The 18,623-nt window shown below is 40.3% G+C and overlaps 1 protein-coding gene and 1 pseudogene across 1 annotated transcript in view; one reads left to right on the top strand and one right to left on the bottom strand.

The window, feature by feature from the left end:
• LOC111950536 (glutamate receptor 3-like) overlaps positions 1 to 12,436 on the top strand; it is a 98,871-nt pseudogene extending 86,435 nt beyond the window's left edge.
• Positions 12,437 to 13,577: 1,141 nt separating this feature from the next.
• LOC111950537 (THO complex subunit 2) overlaps positions 13,578 to 18,623 on the bottom strand; it is an 88,587-nt gene continuing 83,541 nt past the window's right edge. Inside the window, 5 exon segments of the mRNA XM_070434483.1 lie at positions 13,578 to 14,183; positions 15,672 to 15,723; positions 15,997 to 16,073; positions 16,457 to 16,605; positions 16,699 to 16,765. Coding sequence (XP_070290584.1) covers positions 15,696 to 15,723; positions 15,997 to 16,073; positions 16,457 to 16,605; positions 16,699 to 16,765 — 321 coding nt within the window. The 3' untranslated portion in view covers positions 13,578 to 14,183; positions 15,672 to 15,695.

Genomic DNA, 18,623 nt, shown 5'->3' on the forward strand with positions numbered 1-18,623 from the left:
TGGGATAATATAACAATATTGTCCATGTTGTTATAGTATTCCACCTACCCTGATGTCTCGTGTCCCATTTCTCTTCTTCCTCATTCTTCACTTTATTTTTTGAGGTTCATCAGGAAGGTAAAGGTATTTATTACAGATGTCGGATCTTAACTTGATCACTCTTTTGTCGCATAGATTCTTCCTGCGGCATCAGGAAATTCAAATGAGCCTTGTGAATCCCGGAAAATAATCCGTTCTCTTTCTCTCCATGCAGGGGCAGTCAAGTCATTGGGATCAGGGCTTGCTATCAAAATAATATTATCGCTCAGCGCTAGGCCCTATTCCTATTACTGCTACATTCAAATGTACAAAAATGTATCTGAAATGCAGCCATTCACATCAACAACCGTCGTTTTATATAGCTTAAGATAGATAGATAGACAAGATAGATATTGATCTCCAATAGGCTACGACATACAAGTGTCAAGTGTATTCTAAGGTTACGAATGAACTGTCAAAATTGAGTTGAATCGCTGCCTGGGGTGGTCTAGTGGTTAGGGCCGCTGCCTGGGGTGGTCTAGTGGTTAGGGCCGCTGACTGGGGTGGTCTAGTGGTTAGGGCCGCTGACTGGGGTGGTCTAGTGGTTAGGGCCGCTGACTGGGGTGGTCTAATGGTTAGGGACGCTGACTGGGCAGTGTACAGTTTGATGGCGATTGCATCGTCTGTGGACCTGCTGGGGCGGTATGCAAACTGAAGTGGGTCTAGGGTGGCAGATAAGGTAGAGGTGATATGATCCTTGACTAGTCTCTCAAAGCTCTTCATGATGACAGAAGTGAGTGCTACGGGGCGATAGTCATTTAGTTCAGTTATCTTTGCCTTGTTTGGTACAGGAACAATGGTAGCCATCTTGAAGCATGTGGGGACAACAGACTGGGATAGGGAGCGATTGAATATGTCCGTAAACACACCAGCCAGCTGGTCTGGACGCGGCTAGGGATGCCGTCTGGGCCAGCAGCCTTGCGAGGGTTAACACGTTTAAATGTTTTACTCACGTCGGCCACTGAGAAGGAGAGGGGGGTCCTTGTTAGCGGGCCGCGATGGTGGCACTGTATTATCCTCAAAGCGGGCAAAGAAGCTGTTTAGTTTGTCTGGAAGCGTGACGTGGCTGGTTTTCTTTTTGTAGTCCGTAATTGCCTGTAGACCCTGCCACATACATCTCGTGTCTGAGCCATTGAATTGCGACTCCACCTTGTCCCTGTACTGGCATTTCGCTTGTTTGATTGCCTTGCAATAACTACACTGTTTATATTCAGTCATATTCCCAGAGCTCTTTCCATGGTTAAATGCAGTGGATCGTGCTTTCAGTTTTGCCCGAATGCCGCCATTCATCCACGGTTTCTGGTTAGGGTAGGTTTTAATAGTCACAGTGGGTACAACATCTCCAATGCACTTCTTTATAAACGCACTCACTGAGTCAGCGTAAAGGTCGATGGTGTTCTCTAAGGCTGACCGGAACATATTCCAGTCCGCGTGATCAAAACAATCTTGAAGCGTGGTTTCCGATTGGTCGGACCAGCGTTGAATGGTCCTCGTCACTGGTACATCCTAGTCTAGTGCCATCGATGGTTGCAATAGCCCCCTTGTTATTTGATTATATTCCAATAGGCTACATTCTATAGGCTACCCGTTAGCCTATCCATTGTCACATAATTGAAGATATGAAAACCGATAATAGGCTACCCTACTGTTTGTGTTTCCCTGGCTGAGTTGATGAGCTGATTTGAGCTGATCAGTTGATTGACAGATGATTGACTGTAGAATGATAAACTTTCCTCCAGTGTGGATGCTCATCCATGTTTTATAGTARAACTATGTATAATTAGTCAATTTAGTTATGGTCTTTGGTGTGGATTAAAATACTGTATTGTGTAATATTGTTTAATATTTCATTTTATAAAGCTGTCAAGATGTTTATGAATTTGAGCCTATCCAAAGRCGATTTTGGTGAGCTGAGACACTTTTCTCTGATGTGCAAATTATCAAACTATTAATTTTACTTCTTGAAAATGTTTAAATAAATGCAGTTAACTTGTGGCCTACTGTAGGCTCAGGCTGGTCACTAGATCACCCAGCATTGGGTGAGAACTCACAAAGCTTGCAGGTGGAGCGAGTTACTTAGACCACTGCACTATGGCAGGTCACAATGCTGTAACAAGCACAAAAAAATGATTTTCCCTAGCGAAAAATACATCTACCCCCTACAAATATGTAAATGTATTATAATCCACGTAAGATGTAGCCTGTACGTAACCTACATAAGGTACCACGTAGGTGTGGTACTGCGTTGTATACAAACACCTCTTCCAGCTGCACCCGATTCTAAATATTTCTTCAGATATTCAAATCCTCCTGCTGCAGGATTATTTTTCTCCTGCGACGAAACTGGTCAAATTAAGATCCTACATCTGTATGTGTTTCTTTAACTCTCGTCTAGACGTAAAGCCGTTTCGATCATGTTCTCTCTATCTGTATGGTTTGTTTCTCTCTGTGTTGCTCTTTTTCTTTCTCTTTAAAGGGAAAGTACTCTTGGTATATTAGACATATTTACTAAATTAATTTGTATGTTAATGTGCCCCCCACCCACCTCTGTTGTTTGTTTTTCTCTTCCCCTCAATCTTTCCTCCCTCTGTTCTCCTTGGTGTCCCTCTCTGGCAGTTCTGTATTGCTTCTAATTTAACAGTTCAATGTGTTTCTTTCAATTAACTTGCTAAAAGCTGCATTGTCACTTGTGATGAATGTTAACGTGCATGCTGTATGTTGTCGTTATTCTTCTATTCTCAATGACAAAGTGTCCCCATCCCGCACACTTCAGTTCTGAGCAATGTAATCCTCCATACCACCTCTCTAATATTTAACACTTTCTTTGCTGTAAAACGCTTCTTACCTCTCCACACCGGTGCAATTCTTTACCGATTTGTCCTTTTCGTGCTCCCCCTTATGAATCATTTGATATTATTACTATTATTACAATTTACTAATATTATAGTATTAGATTTCTCACGGACCTGTTCATTTTCTTACAAGTTATGTTTTATCGTTTCAAGAAATGCTGTTAACCTGGCAGTGTTAAAACTGAATGAGCAAGGCCTCTTGGACAAATTGAAAAACAAATGGTGGTACGACAAGGGAGAGTGCGGCAGCGGGGGAGGTGACTCCAAGGTCAGCCTCAATGTCACCAAAATCGGGTATCGTAGAATAGAGTAATCGGCAAGGCTGTTATATCACTACTGTAACCTATAGGCCCCAACCACAGCCCACTATGGCCCCGTAACAGAAAACTGTGTGGCTTTTTCTATTTTATTGTGCAACTGAGATCAAACTGGGAACCCTTTACTTGGCTAATGGAGGAAAAAGARCAGTAACAATGAAGATATTTCTGAGAAAAAGACGAGGTATTTGTTTACTGTACGTACAGAAGAAGAGAGGAGGAGTTGAAGCTGATTATTATTCCTGATGGTAGTTAAGTACATCCACTGTGGTAAGATAGCATGTGAGACCTCTTTTGGGAAGTTAGTGTTCTGTTCTACAGCAGGGCTGTTTAGTGAGATATTTCTTGAATTTCTCCAGAGGCTTTTTAGTTTAGGTCTTTGCCCTGTGGTTGTGAAAGGCAGAATGTACAGAAGGGGTGATTGTACATTTCCTCTGCTTTTTATGTCCACAGGGCAAACATGGTGGAATTATAATGCTCTCTTTCACTTAGACGTACTTTCACTTTTCACTGAAAGTGGATGAATAATTTGTCATTTATRTTGAGTTAAGTATTGATTAARAGAATAACATGGCGGTGTCCATGAACCCTAGCACCGAGGTSTACGGTAGCACTCTCCAAACTGCCTCAACCTTGGGTGCTAGGACAGGCGAGGCGAACAGCGTAGTCTTGAGGGGACTAAGCATTGCAGGCAAACGTGAGAATTCTAATGACAAAGTGACACCAAATGTTCCAAACTTTTGTCTGATACCAATAACATCACTGTAAACTAGTGTTAGCTTGTCACCCTGACAGATTCCTTTGGTTGGTCTTAGTCTCCWAGACCAGTCAAAGTCTACCTACCCATGGCCGGCCCTGCCCCGACCAATGAAACGCTGCAAGAGGGTGGAAAATATGACCTTATCTTGGGGTTCAGAACACGAGGGCATAGCGACAACCCGACTGTGGATCCGTCTCTGTCTTTAATCTTCTGCTTGCATCTTGACCACAGTACACTTGACACATTGTAGAAGACCAGGCAGACTGACTTTGATGTTGTTGACTCTAGTTATTCATTCCTGAGCGTAAGCAGGACATGAATACTATCAGCAGAGCCACACAAAGCAGCTGCCTCGTCCTGCAAGCAATCTGCCTTGAATCCTTGGTAGAGAGAGAGTAGACTCAGCCATGTTATATCGCACCTGCTACATTTCTGGTTTATTCTTTTATTCCTAAAAATGCATGTGTTGGTACTTTAACAATGTGCTTCAAATATATTGTATGTAATAACCACTGAGAGAGGAAAACCCAATATATTCTAGACACACAGCTTCTAAAAACACTATAAATATAACTCAATCTGACATTGGCAAATGAATCTCTAATTATACTACAAATACCAAAGGGAATTAGCTCACAAATGAAAGTAGGCTACGTTTTCCTCATATTTAGCACATACAGTTGAAGTCGGAAGTTTACATACACTTAGGTTGGAGTCATTAAAACTCGTTTTTCAACMCCTCCACAAATTTCTTGTTAACAAACTCTAGTTTTGGCAAGTCGGTTAGGACATYTACTTTGTGCATGACACAAATAATGATTCCAACAATTGTTAACAGACATATTATTTCACTTATAATTCACTGTATCAAAATTCCAGTGGGTCAGAAGTTTACATACACTAAGTTAACTGGGCCTTTAAACAGCTTGGATAATTACAGAAAATGATGTCATGGCTTTAGAAGCTTCTGATAGGGTAAGTGACATAATTTGAGTCAATTGGAGGTGTACCTGTGGATGTATTTCAAGGCCTACCTTCAAACTCAGTGCCTCTTTGCTTGACATCATGGGAAAATCAAAATAAATCAGCCAAAACCTCAGAAAAAAGTCTGGTTCATTATTGGGAGCAATTTCCAAACGCCTGAAGGTACCACATTCATCTGTACAAACAATAGTATGCAAGTATAAACACCATGGGACCACGCAGCCGTCATACCGCTCAGGAAGGAGACGCGTTCTGTCTCCTAGAGATGAACATACTTTGGTGAGAAAAGTGGAAATCAATGATGCYGGAGGAAAAAGGTACAAAGGTATCTATATCCACAGTAAAACGAGTCCTATATCTACATAACCTGAAAAGCCGCTCAGCAAGGAAGAAGCCACTGCTGCCAAACCGCCATAAAAAAGCCAGATCGTACTTTTTTGGAGAAATGTCCTCTGTCTGATGAAACAAAATAGACTGTTTGGCCAAAATGACCATCGTTATGTTTGGAGGAAAAAGGGGATGCTTGCAAGCCGAAGAACACCATCCCAACCGTGAAGCACGGGGGTGGCAGCATCATGTTGTGGGGGTGCTTTGCTGCAGGAGGGACTGGTGCACTTCACAAAATAGATGGCATCATGAGGGAGGATAATATTGTGGATATATTGAAGCAACATCTCAAGACATCAGTCAGGAAGTTAAAGCTTGGTCGCAAATGGGTCTTCCAAATGCACAATGACCCCAAGCATACTTCCAAAGTTGTGGCAAAATGGCTTAAGAACAACAAAGTCAAGTATTGGAGTGGCCTTCACAAAGCCCTGACCTCAATCCCATAGAAAATTTGTGGGCAGAACTGAAAAAGCGTGTGAGAGCAAGGAAGCCTACAAACCTGACTCGGTTACACCAGCTCTGTCAGGAGGAATGGGCCAAAATTCACCCAACTTATTGTGGGAAGCTTGTGGAAGGCTACCCGAAACGTTTGACCCAAGTTAAACAATTTAAAGGCATTGCTACCAAATACTAATTGATTGTATGTAAACTTCTGACCTACTGGGAATGTGATGAAAGAAATAAAAGGTGAAATAAATAATTCTCTCTACTATTATTCTKACATTTCACATTCTTAAAATAAAGTGGTGATCCTAACTGRCCTAAGACAGGGAATTTTTACGAGGATTAAATGTCAGGAATTGTGATAAACTGGGTTTAAATGTATTTGGCTGTATCTAACTAGGTGGTGTATGTAACTTTCCGACTTCAACTGTATACTCAAGGAAATTTCATACAGCAGGTTAAGAACTGGAACTAGTAACTATTTGTGATAAATATATTTGGATGTATGAGAATCAGGCGGTGTAAAGACATAATTTACACCTCCATGGGTAAATCATGGGTGTCATATTTTCTCAGTTGTGCATCTTTTGTCCTCATGTTTTGTATTGATGTTATTTTATATTTTGCATGAACTGTTCATACTGTGTATTTTGATTTGATAGTTTTGTCTTTGTGTATGTTTTGGGAGTGTTCTGTTTGCATTGTTTTCCAGTTCTTGTTTTGTCACATCAACATATCATAAACCACACATATGATAAGCACTCCTGAATCATACTTGGTGGTAACAGTGACATAGTCCATAGACCTCCCCCACCACAGACAWTGAAATTATACTCTCAAAAAAGAACTGAACATTGCTTTTTTTACTTTGCTCCTCCTTGTTGTTGGACTGGATCAAGACTGGATGGGTCCCAGCATGTCTACCTAGCAGCCAGCAGAAATCACAGGCACAAGGTGATAGCCATCTGAGAGGCATGCTCAGTACAGCACGCACATCAGCATGTGTCAGTATTGTGTCAGCCACTACTGGACAGAGAGACAGACCCTCTGTGACACGTTAGCTAGGATAGTACAGTCCTCTAGCTCGCTGTTAGCCAGTCAGCTCTCTCAGTCAGTTGACCTCTCAGTTGCTGTCATTCCTGTTGTGGGTCACTTCCTGTGCCTGCATGCCCTCATAGGACGCCCCCCGCCAGCCCTGGATACGTGTAATGCAAGAGGGAACTAAATCATCGCCTGTTTTCATCTTTAGCTCCATGACTACATCATACATTAATAACAATGTTTTGTTATGGCACTGTTATAACACTGTTATTCCCTGTTTCTGTCGTTGCTATACTCTACAAAGTGAGTTCCAGACCAAATAGCCATGCCATTGCCAGGGAGTCTTCCTGCTTGGGGACTTGGTAGGGAAACAGAAGTCAGCACACCCAGTTTGTTACGCCCATAGTGTAGCTGCTATTCTCCATACTGATGCCAATACTGGAACCTTGACAGATGTGACTTGCATGTCCATAGCAACAGCTCAGTACGAGCAGGAGACAGTACTTATTGTCCAAAGCTGCTGTAACTAACCTCATCCTTATTAACATAGTTATTTTCTGAGACTAGTTGCAAACCATAAATGTTGTCAAAGTATTTTTTGTCTGAATTGCTGTGAAAATAAGCCATATAGCCAGATAAGATCAAATAACCTCACATTCTCTACACTCCTCTTTTATGTAAATATTCGATATTATGCATTAAGCAGACAACAGTGGTGAATACAATATATTTAATGAATWWAAATTACAAACCCAGATAATATTTCTGAAAGAAAATAAACACAGAAATCTAGCAGTCATGTAGAATGCATAATGTCTTACAAACATAACGCCCTACTTGAGGACTAATTAGAAACGGTTTGGCTTTTTTATTTCTCAGTCAAATCTACCTGTAGATCTCATTGATCTCATTGCAGGTAGAAGTTGAAAAACTAGCTATATAACACTAACCATGCAGCCACAGAGCTACATAGAATCAATATATTGGCACCTATATTGGCATCTACCGCTCTCTTGTAGCGCTCAACGTTACGTGTGATTGATTTTATTTGCACAGTATAGGCCTACGTAAGCCTATTCTGAGCACGATGCATATGCAGTGAGGGGCTGTATTTTGTGAGGCATTGGCTGCACTCAGTTAGAATAAAATCAGACGGCTGGTTTTTGTTTGCCTGTTAGTCAAGAAAGGGTTCCTGTTAGATCCACCTTGCTAAAAAAGCTACATGTGCCCATAACAATTGCACCTCTTTCTTTTATGAATGTATAGAGCTATTTTACAGCAGCTACTCATTCTGCTCGATCCAATCTTTTCTACTTTTTTAAACAGTGTGTGCCGATTACTCAAAGCGATACAGGTAGGGTCCGGCACGGTAGGGGTTAGTCCTGGTGTATGAAAGGTAACAGTTAGTTTTGCCTGCTCTCTGTGTTGTCTTGGCCAGGACCCTGCTCTATCGCTTTGTAAAGTATGAAGTAGTTTAAAGCTTGAATAACATAAAATAACATAATATAATGTTATTTATGTTATTTCCCACGTGAAGAACTCCTGTAAACCTTGCCGTATTGAAACTCAGTGAACAAGGCATCTTAGACAAGCTGAAAAACAAATGGTGGTACGATAAGGGTGAATGTGGAACCAAGGACTCTGGAAGTAAGGTCAGTCGCTGCAGGTCTTTTTATACTGATTGCAAATTGCATTTTGACCTAACTGTTCATATGCAAATACGTAAATACCATACATTTTCAAAAACATATATTTTTTCTTCAATTTTTTAATTTTTGTTTTCCTTTTCATAGAATGCAAGTGAAAACAGTCTAAACAATATCCATCCCATAGTTTGCCTTACACATACTTCATTATCCACAATACTGTCGACATTATTAGTGTTTACATTACTATTATAATAATGATAATGATTATTCCTAAGATCTCATCACATAGTTTAGACATACAGTATGTATTGATAGTTGAAAAGGTGTAGCATGCCTTGGAAAAATGTAAGATTACATATGTATTCATACTTACCATAGACAAATGTAAGATTAAATATGTATTCATACTTACCATAGACAAATGACAACCATTGAATTGTAACCATTATGCTGCAGTTTTGTTAACCAAACTTTTATTGAAATATTGTTTATTAGTGTCCTTGCTTATTTGCGTGCTAATTGAGTATATTGAATCTATTAACATTATGCAGTTTGACTTCAAGCTTCCTTACTCTGATACACTACAAACTAACTTTCAAACTCCAGATGGTCATACAGTGATCAGATGGAATCTGAAGGTTATGTTAGAACTGTGGAATGTCACAATAAGGAGATTTTGTTTGCACACTTCATGAAGTTAAAGGATCTAATATAAACCAGTTATTTAACCCTCTGAGATAGTCATAGGACAGGACACACATGCCCTGTAGCCAACATCAGGGCTCCCCTATGATAGTCTACAAAACACACTTTAAASGACACACTCATAGRGTTAAAATGCAAATGGTAAAACTCTTATAAATGAATTTCAATATCTAAGTTTGGATGTTAGTAGCAGAAAAATGGTTCAATTCACAATTCCTATAGCTTGCCACTTTGATTGAAATTGTGAGATACAGTCAGATAATGGTACGTTTGAAAAACTACAGTATCATAGTGAAGTCAGGGCCTATCAACAGTTTTTCGACCTGTACGACATTGACCACCTTCCTTTAGGGTGGCCTCGTRAATGAGCTACAGAGTAGGGTATAAGAAACCTTTTTCTCGACATTCACCAATCCAGCTATGTTATAAACTACCTGCAGAGTTGAACCACCTCTCCTGCTATTGTTGAGGGTTGACTGACCTACCAGACAGTCCCAAGTTGCTCCCAGCTTTCCACTGTTGTAGGGAAGTCATTCAGCAGGTCAGCCTCTGCCGTTTACCTCAGTACTACCCCACAGTAGGCATGTCTCCATGGGATTCACTGCCTACACAGTTGATAGAACCATGCAGAGTTGTTAGGGTAATCCATTAGATCACTAGGCTGTGTTTACACAGGCAGCCCCATTCTTATATTYTTTTGACCAATCACATCAGAGATTTTCACGTCAGCTTTTTTTCAGCGCTGATCTGATTGTTCGAAAGGCCAATTAGTGAAACGATCAGAATTGGGCTACCTGTGTAAACACAGACTAATAGTGGGGGTGTCGTTTACATTAGAGYTGGATTTGAGTCAGAAGCCTCTTTGGGAGATTTTGCCTGTCTTGTTAGATCAGGTCACAACCAAAATGTCTGTAAAAAATTCTTAACATTGTTCTTTACCTTCCCCAGGACAAGACAAGTGCTCTAAGCCTGAGCAATGTGGCGGGAGTCTTCTATATTCTGGTTGGAGGGCTAGGGCTGGCTATGACCGTGGCTTTGATAGAGTTCTGTTATAAGTCACGGGCAGAAACCAAAAGACTGAAACTGGCTAAGAATGCCCAAAATTTTAAACCAGCTCCTCCGGCAAACACCCAGAATTTTGCCACGTACCGAGAAGGCTATAATGTGTATGGAACAGAGAGTGTTAAAATCTAGGGGGTATGTGTCTCCAACATTTTGTCCCAGTTGGGCAGTGTCTCTGAATGTGTCACCCTGTAACTGTATGCCATTTCAATACAATGTTATAAGCTGATAATGTTTTCAACATGGGTAATGCATGTATTGTATAGTAGTTCTATACTATTTTTATGTCGAGTATAGGCTACAAATACAAATTTTKAATGCTGTTGAATTCTAGCCTTCAAGGGCCCCAAATACCCAAATGTTTATGTAGGTTCCCCTATTACTGAAAAATATAACCTTTTATAGTGTCACAAAAAAAAACTGTTGAAATCCCATTCCAGTTTYACAGATCTGAAGTCTGTMCCTTCCGCTGGTGTCTCTGCAGGAAGGTACAGTCACTCTGGAGGAATACAACCCRCAATGGCTGGCACCCTGGAGGCGACAGACATGGTCATCAGCTTGGACCCAAACCCACAGTCAACAAATGCCCATCTTGGGATGCCAAACCTGGCACGATAATCAACGACAGTGACACAATAGGACTTGTTTATTGAAATATGGGACCTGCCTCTCTTAGTGCCTTACGGAGYATTCAGCGTCACAGCAATGCAACTCCATTTTGGTTCACTTGAAAATACAGAATCAAAAAATAATATAGGGGAGGAAAGAAAGAAAACATTGATACTGTTGTAATCTATATACGTGGGAAAGTTTTTGTTTAATTATTTTGACGAAAAAAATGCCATTACTTGCCATTAAGAAACTTATCCCAGAGAACATTTTAAGTCATTTCAATCCTTTACAGGCATATTTTAGTGGTAAAACATTTACAATTTTTTTCCCGTTTTATTTAACGTACTAGTCATCTGCMTATTTTACTATACAATTATGTTCAATGTCATATAATAATCTAAGATAAACTTCAATCAATAGGATAGGATCAATAGAAAATGACAATATTGTACCCTCATTCTGTATTTAAAAAATTTGCATAATTTGAAACCATTGGTTATTCAAAAGGTCTTAGGTGCTGTCAATTTTCTCAGAGCCTGATGGACAAACTGACATTTTATCATGGCAGCAGCATAACATGACTGGTTAAAACAAATGCAATATTTAACTTGGGTCACACTTGTCACTACTGCCAAAAATGTTAAATTGAAAACAGATTTTATGAAGATGTGATCAGTTTTAAAACACATATGGTGTCTTATTGTTATTGTTTTTTTTGATTGAACAGAGTACAAACAGTTGTAGAGAACACTTGGATATTTACAGTATAGGAGTACCAAGCATAATATGTGTTTGGTTATAAACAGTACACCCCTTTTAACAATATATAAAAGGTTTAAGTACTCCTAACCAAAATCTGCTACATTTCTTACACATTAAAATGGAAAAAGGTTTATAAATGTAAGTCTTATTGCAATGCAATCCAATGATATCTTTAAAGAGGGAGCTCTCTATTATATTAACATGTTGGGTAAATAATAGCACACTGTATCTGGTTGTAATTTACATTACTTTTTTTGTACCCGTTTGTTTTCTGTTGAGATTGGGTTATGTAGTGAATGATGAGCAATGAGAGTGGAGAGAGAGAGATCAGAAGAATACAACGAGTATTTATGTTTTAATGTTTCTGCAAAAACTGTGATCCACTACACTTTGAAGACATACCAAGACAAAACTGATGATGAATATGAGAATTCTTTATGAACCACGGAGGACCATAAATGTTAAGAAACGTATATTTGTTTAGTTGATTTTATTAAATGAAGGCTTCTCATCATTTTTACCCAAGTAAAATGCATGTGGAATTGGTGATCGCTTTACCAAACTGCAACCTAAAGCAGACCCTAGGAAGTTAACAATCTCAACTTTAGAACTCATTTGATCCTTTTGGTTCTTTTATTTGTAACTGCACCGCAGCAATGAGAAAACTGCCAAGCTGCATAGTGATAACAAGAACTGCATGTGTGGACATACTGAACCTTGTTAGTGAGGTCCTGTACAAAGAATTTTATTACATTTTGTAAATAAAAACGGATTTAAAATGGGTTCTTTTGGAATATTCTTAAGATATTGAATGGTATTCTTTGTCATACAGGAACAATATATTTCATCATCCTCATATCTCCAGCAATCATACTGCACCACATATCACACAGGAAGAAACCAGGAAATATGATCATGTACCCAGCCAACTTGCCAGCCTCCAAGCATTATCTTGAAACGGGCAGAGAATAACGCAATATGGACAATCAATATGGATTGCCCTGACGTACAGTCAAATGGTATATGTGAGCAATTATTTCATGACAATGCACTATATTGCAAAGAATATTTCCAGTGAGAAAGGGGTATTTCCAGTATAGAGGAATAGCAGAGTGCCTTGCCAGCCAGGTATAAAATAGCAGGATTGCCAGACTGGACAGAAGTTGGTCTGGGGCTTTTGTGTGATAAATAATGTAAAGCCAAATAACTCATGTATGATTTACAACCAAGCTAAAACACTGAGGGAAAGAGGAACAAGAGAATGCTTTCCACTGTAAAGTATCAACAAGACTGGAAGCCTTGTCTGAACACTAGACTAATACATTTGTAATGTATTTAAGAGCTTTCTGTAYATATCAGAAAATAAACTGTAGCAGTATTCCCTATAAGGCTGTATAGCCCTGCTGAACACTGGAGATTTCTCTTTGTGCAAAGTTTAGAGCTTTCTCTGTGGACAATTTCAGTGTGGGAACTTGACACTCTCTAACTTAGAGGAAGTCTARAGTTGTGTCAATGTAGAAGGCAATACTTTTGAGTAAATACTTGATTTTAGAACTGTAGTATATCAGCAGCTGACCTACTGAACAGTCTGTTACGTCAGCTTAACTGTAAGAAGTGATGTGGAATGGCACATAACCCTAGTAAAAAAAAAAAAGAACACCAGACACGAATGGCTCACTAGGAAAACTATCATTTATTAGTTAAAAAAAAGCATACACTTGTCGAGTACAGCAGATAAAAACTCCAAAAAGTTGTTTCTGAAACATTTGTATTTGGAGTACAAAGCTTTGACATTTTTACAATTATATTKGCTTCAAGGAGTAACTGTCATTTTACAAATGATTTAAAAACCTGATAACACACAATCGCATAATGGACATAGCAAGGGGACATCAAAAAATAAACATAACAGATATGACATGACTTACATGTTACCTTCTTTATTATTGTACACATAATATACAAACTGGTCATTTGTATCATTTCACTCAATCTTTGCCTAAAGACTTGCTTGGATAAAAAGGAGAAATAAATAGACATGTAACCCTAAATGAGGCAAAAGCAAATATGGAGAGTGTCTATTAATGCCAATAAAACAAGCCGTAGGGGAGGAACCTGACAACATAAAACAGGTGCATTTTTTCATCAAGCGTTTGTGATTATCGAATGTATGACCTGATGATTTCAAGAGAGCGTTTAATACAGTTACCAGTTTTCTTTCTGAGTAGAATATCATTTTGTGATTTGAATAGCACATTGTGCCAATATTCAAAAGTAAAAAAAATTATAATAATACCTGGTTACTGAAACGAAAAAAAGAAGAATAGATCTGCAAGTTCCAAACACTACAACTAACATGACTTGCGGGCAGTTACAACAGAAACAACACAGGCAGAAATGAGAGTAACATTTGAGATGCGGCCTCCTCTCAGACTGAACAAGGCAGAGAAAATAGAGCACTAGTTAACAACGTGGTACAGGATGAGGGAGGGTGACTGTCTGGGTTAAAAGCACGGCTTCTCCAGGTCTGCTGCAGCCCACAGATGGGAAGGGGAGGGAAAGGAAGGAGAGGAAGAAATAAGATACGTTTTAGACACTGACCAAATCACACAAACATTTGAAAGTCAAAGGTAATAATGTTAAATTGGGATGATGTAAATGAATTTCTCAATTATACTGAACAAAAATATAAACGCATCATGTAAAGTGTTGGTCCCATTTTTCATGAGCTGAAATAAAATATCCCAGAAATGTTCCATACACACAAAAAGCATTTTTGGGCACAAATTAGTTTACATCCCTGTTAATGARTWTTTTCCTTTGCCAAGATAATCCACCGAACTGACAGGTGTGGCATATCAAGAAGCTGATTGAACAGCATGATCATTACACAAGTGCACCTTGTGCTGGGGACAATAAAAGGCCACACTAAAATGTACAGTTGTGTCACACAACACAATGCCAGAGATAACTCAAGTTTGAGGGAGTGTGCAATTGGCATGCTGGCTGCAGGAATGTCCACTAGAGCTGTTGCCAGAGAATTTAATGTTCATTTCCCTACCATAACGTTGTTTTAGAGAATTTGGCAGTACGCCCAGCTRGCGTCACAGCCGCAGACCACATGTAACCACGCCAGCCAAGGACCTCCACATCAGGCTTCTTCATCTGCGGGATCGTCTGAGACCAGCCACCCGGACAGCTGATGAAATTGTGGGTTTGCACAACCAAAGAATTTCTGCACAAACTGTAAGAAACCATCTCAGCGTGCTCGTCGTCCTCACCAGGGTCTTGACCTGACTGCAGTTTGGTGTCGTAACCCACTTCAGTGGACAAATGCTCAACTTCAACGGCCACTGGCACGCTGGAGAAGTGAGCTCTTCACAGATGAATCCCGGTTTCAACTATACCTGGAAGACGGCGTCGTGTGGGCGAGCGGATTGAATGCAGAGATACCGTAACGAGCTCCTGAGGCCCATTGTTGTGCCATTCATCCRCTGCCATCACCTCATGTTTCAGCATGATAATGCATGGCYCCATGTCGCAAGGATCTGTACACAATTCCTGGAAGCTGAAAATGTCCCAGTTCTTCCATGACCTGCATACTCAACAGACATGTCAACCATTGAGCAAGTTTGGGATGCTCTGGATCGACGGGTATGACAGCGTGTTCCAGTTCCTGACAATATCCAGCAATTTCACACAACCATTGAAGAGTGGGAAAACATTCCACAGGCCACAATCAACAGCCTGATCAACTCAATGCCAAGGAGATGTCCCACTGCATGAGGCAAATGGTAGTCACACCAGATACTGACTGRTTTTCTGATCCACACCCCTACTTATTTTTTTTRGGGTATCTGTGACCAACAGATACATATGTGAAATCCATAGATTAGGGGCTAATGAATTTATTTCAATTGACTGATTTCCTTATATGAACTGTAACTCAGTAAAATCTTTATATTGTTGCAYGTTRCGTTTATATTTTTGTTCAGTGTAATATTCCATTACTACTTACCTTCGCTGACTGACCTAGAACACATTATCTGTGCTTGTCGGAGGACTTATGAGTACCACCATTAAGGAAAACCTTTTCCTTCATTTCACTTGTTGGATACCTACTACAAAGATCAACAGAAAATCTAGCACAAGGTAGTTGGGTAATAAACATGCCCCTGTGAGATAATAGCCGTTTCTTTAAAGACWCAATATTTTGTGCTGGTCGTTGCCTTGAATAAATGAAATTAAAATATATACAGTACTCATTACACCAAATACTAGGGCTCCAGAAGTTAATTCCATAATTTCAGTTTTAAAGCGTTACTCAAAACATTTAAGGATATTGTTTTTTCTCTTCCTTTCCGCCGCTGCTGTCCCTCTTCTCCTTCTTGTCAGGTTTGTCTTTGTCATGCCTAGACTCCTTTAACAGCAGACAGGAAACACACATGTCAATCAAAACATCACTACTGCCACCAGTGGCACAGAGTACACCGGGGCACCAATGTGTTGGCTACAAACTATGTATGTACAGCACATTTGGCCAATAGTTCCTATATGCACATATGTGATGTTGGTGCTGGTTCAATTATTAATCTGCAGCAGCAGCCCAGTTTCTTTACTTATTTAAAAGGGCCAGAGAAGCTGTACAAAAACACATGGTTTTGGCTGGGCCAAAACCATCACAGCTTAACCGCTTTGACTGAGCAGCAACAAAAACAAAAAAACTATGAGAGACTACGGCCCCTCCCCGGGAACACYGTGTTGTGTTCTGCTAGGGTCCAGGACAAGGGCAGTACTACGTACCTTCTTGCCCCCGGAAGAGTTCCTCTCAGGTTTAGCAGACTCTCCCTTTTCCTTGCTGGAGGACTTGGACCTCTTGGTCTTCTCTTTGTCAGCCGAGACCGGGGAGTCTGAGGAGGGACTGGCGCTCTTGCTGTGTTTGTTGGAGGAATCTGGGCGAGAAGAGGAAGAACCCAGCATGAATATTGATCGTATCCATATTTAAGTTTTAATCTATGGTTGTTATGTACAGGGAGATAACTTACTGGTTCCATTTTCATCTTTTCTGCGTTTGGATTCTAGGCTCATCTCACGGTCAGTGGTCACATGGTCCTAAAAAAAGATGTAAAATAATTAAAATGCCCACACCAGCAGGGATGTGGCGGTCAAGCAAATAATTGTCGGTAATTGACCGTTAATTAACAAACACATTTAGCGTCTCCAGGCTTCCACACACAGCCTACAAGCCACTGATGYAGACCTTTGGAACATCTACATTATAAAACATCTAATAAATTCATGTAATATAGCCTACACCTTCACAATAAATCCATTATTTATTTTAGACAGGTCTAAAGAAGCATGATATGAAGAAAATGTAGTCTATTTTAGAAGAACAGAATAGCATACTCTGAGTTGTCCTTATGTTAGGTCTTGATCTGGCTATGCCATATGGCTGTGGGCTACACTAGCTCATTTAGCAGACAAGATTTGCTTAGAATTCCGTGACATTATTTTATAGTATGAAGAATACAACTGAACARAGCTGAATAAAATAGAAAGGATATTTTCTCTAAAAGATTTGAGGGAGTGCGCACATGCGACTATTCTGTGTTGAAAGGTTAACAAAGAAATAGGTATTCCCACATGCTTAATTTAGTTRTTAATATAACTGTAATTGTTCTACAAAAGTTGGGCTATATGTTTTGATTTTTAATACATTGTAAGGCTGCATGATGCGACTCTGATGATGTTATTTGAGAAGCACTTGATAATGCCTCAAATTTCCCAGCGGCATCCCCTGTGTGGCCATAATGCACACCCCCAAAAAATCCATGCCTTTTCGAGCCCTTCTCCCTGAGTGCTGCCTGCTCCGAAGCACCTCTCATCTCACTCACACGGCTCTCCATCAGGTGATCGGGTCTCTCTCACAGGCTACAAGTGAAGACGGACACATTGGGGACGCAACTGCGCGCGTCCATATCCAATTCCGAGGTGCATATTGAAGATATTAGAAGAACTGTCAACATTTTCATCAGCCAACAAGGTGAGTCGGCCTAACGAACAGCAAAAGCACTAACCTATGTCAATCTACGATCCTCCAAAGTTCACAAGGTTTTTTTCTTGACCCTTTTTTTCTCTCCCGTTCGTGGTATCCAAATTGGTAGTTAGTCTTGTCCCATCGCTGCAACTCCCCTACAACTCCCCTGCAACTCCCCTACAGAGGCGAACGTCGAGAGCCATGCGTCCTCCGAAACACAACCCTGCCAAGCCGCAATGCTTCTTGACACACTGCTCGCYTAACCCAGCAGCCAKCCGCACCAATGTGTCAGAGTAAACACCTTCAGCTGGCGACTAAAGTCAGCTCGCAGGCACCTGGCCCGCCACAAGGAGCCGCTAAGTCGCGATTGGACAAGGAAATCCCGGCCGGCCAAAACCTCCCCTTACTCCGACGATGCTGGGCCAATTGTGCGCYGGCTCATGGGTCGACCGGTCACAGCCGGGATCGAACCTGGGCCTATAGTGACGCCTCAAGCGCTGTGATGCAGTGCCTTAAACTGCTGCGCCACTCAGGAGGCCAACCTATTATATTCTGTGCGAGAAATAAATATTCCAAACATAGTCTGGGACAGTTRTGGGATGCGATAGATCCCAAATGAATACAACCACTAGCATCAATGAGGCTGTGAGGCTGACGCAACAGATCAGAACGTTTAGCTTAAAATGTTGATAAGCTATTAGATTAGATTATTTCTTCACATGATAAGTGCAGCAATGCGCACACGGCAGTTTTTTAAATTKTATTTCACCTTTATTTAACCAGGTAGGCTAGTTGAGAACAAGTTCTCATTTKCAACTGCGACCTGGCCAAGATAAAGCATAGCAGTGTGAACAGACAACAACACAGAGTTAYACATGGAGTAAACAATAAACAAGTCAATAACATGGTAGAAAAAAAGAGAATCTATAT

The sequence above is a fragment of the Salvelinus sp. IW2-2015 genome, linkage group LG23 (genome assembly GCF_002910315.2).
Source record: "Salvelinus sp. IW2-2015 linkage group LG23, ASM291031v2, whole genome shotgun sequence".
Taxonomy (NCBI): Eukaryota; Metazoa; Chordata; class Actinopteri; order Salmoniformes; family Salmonidae; genus Salvelinus; species Salvelinus sp. IW2-2015.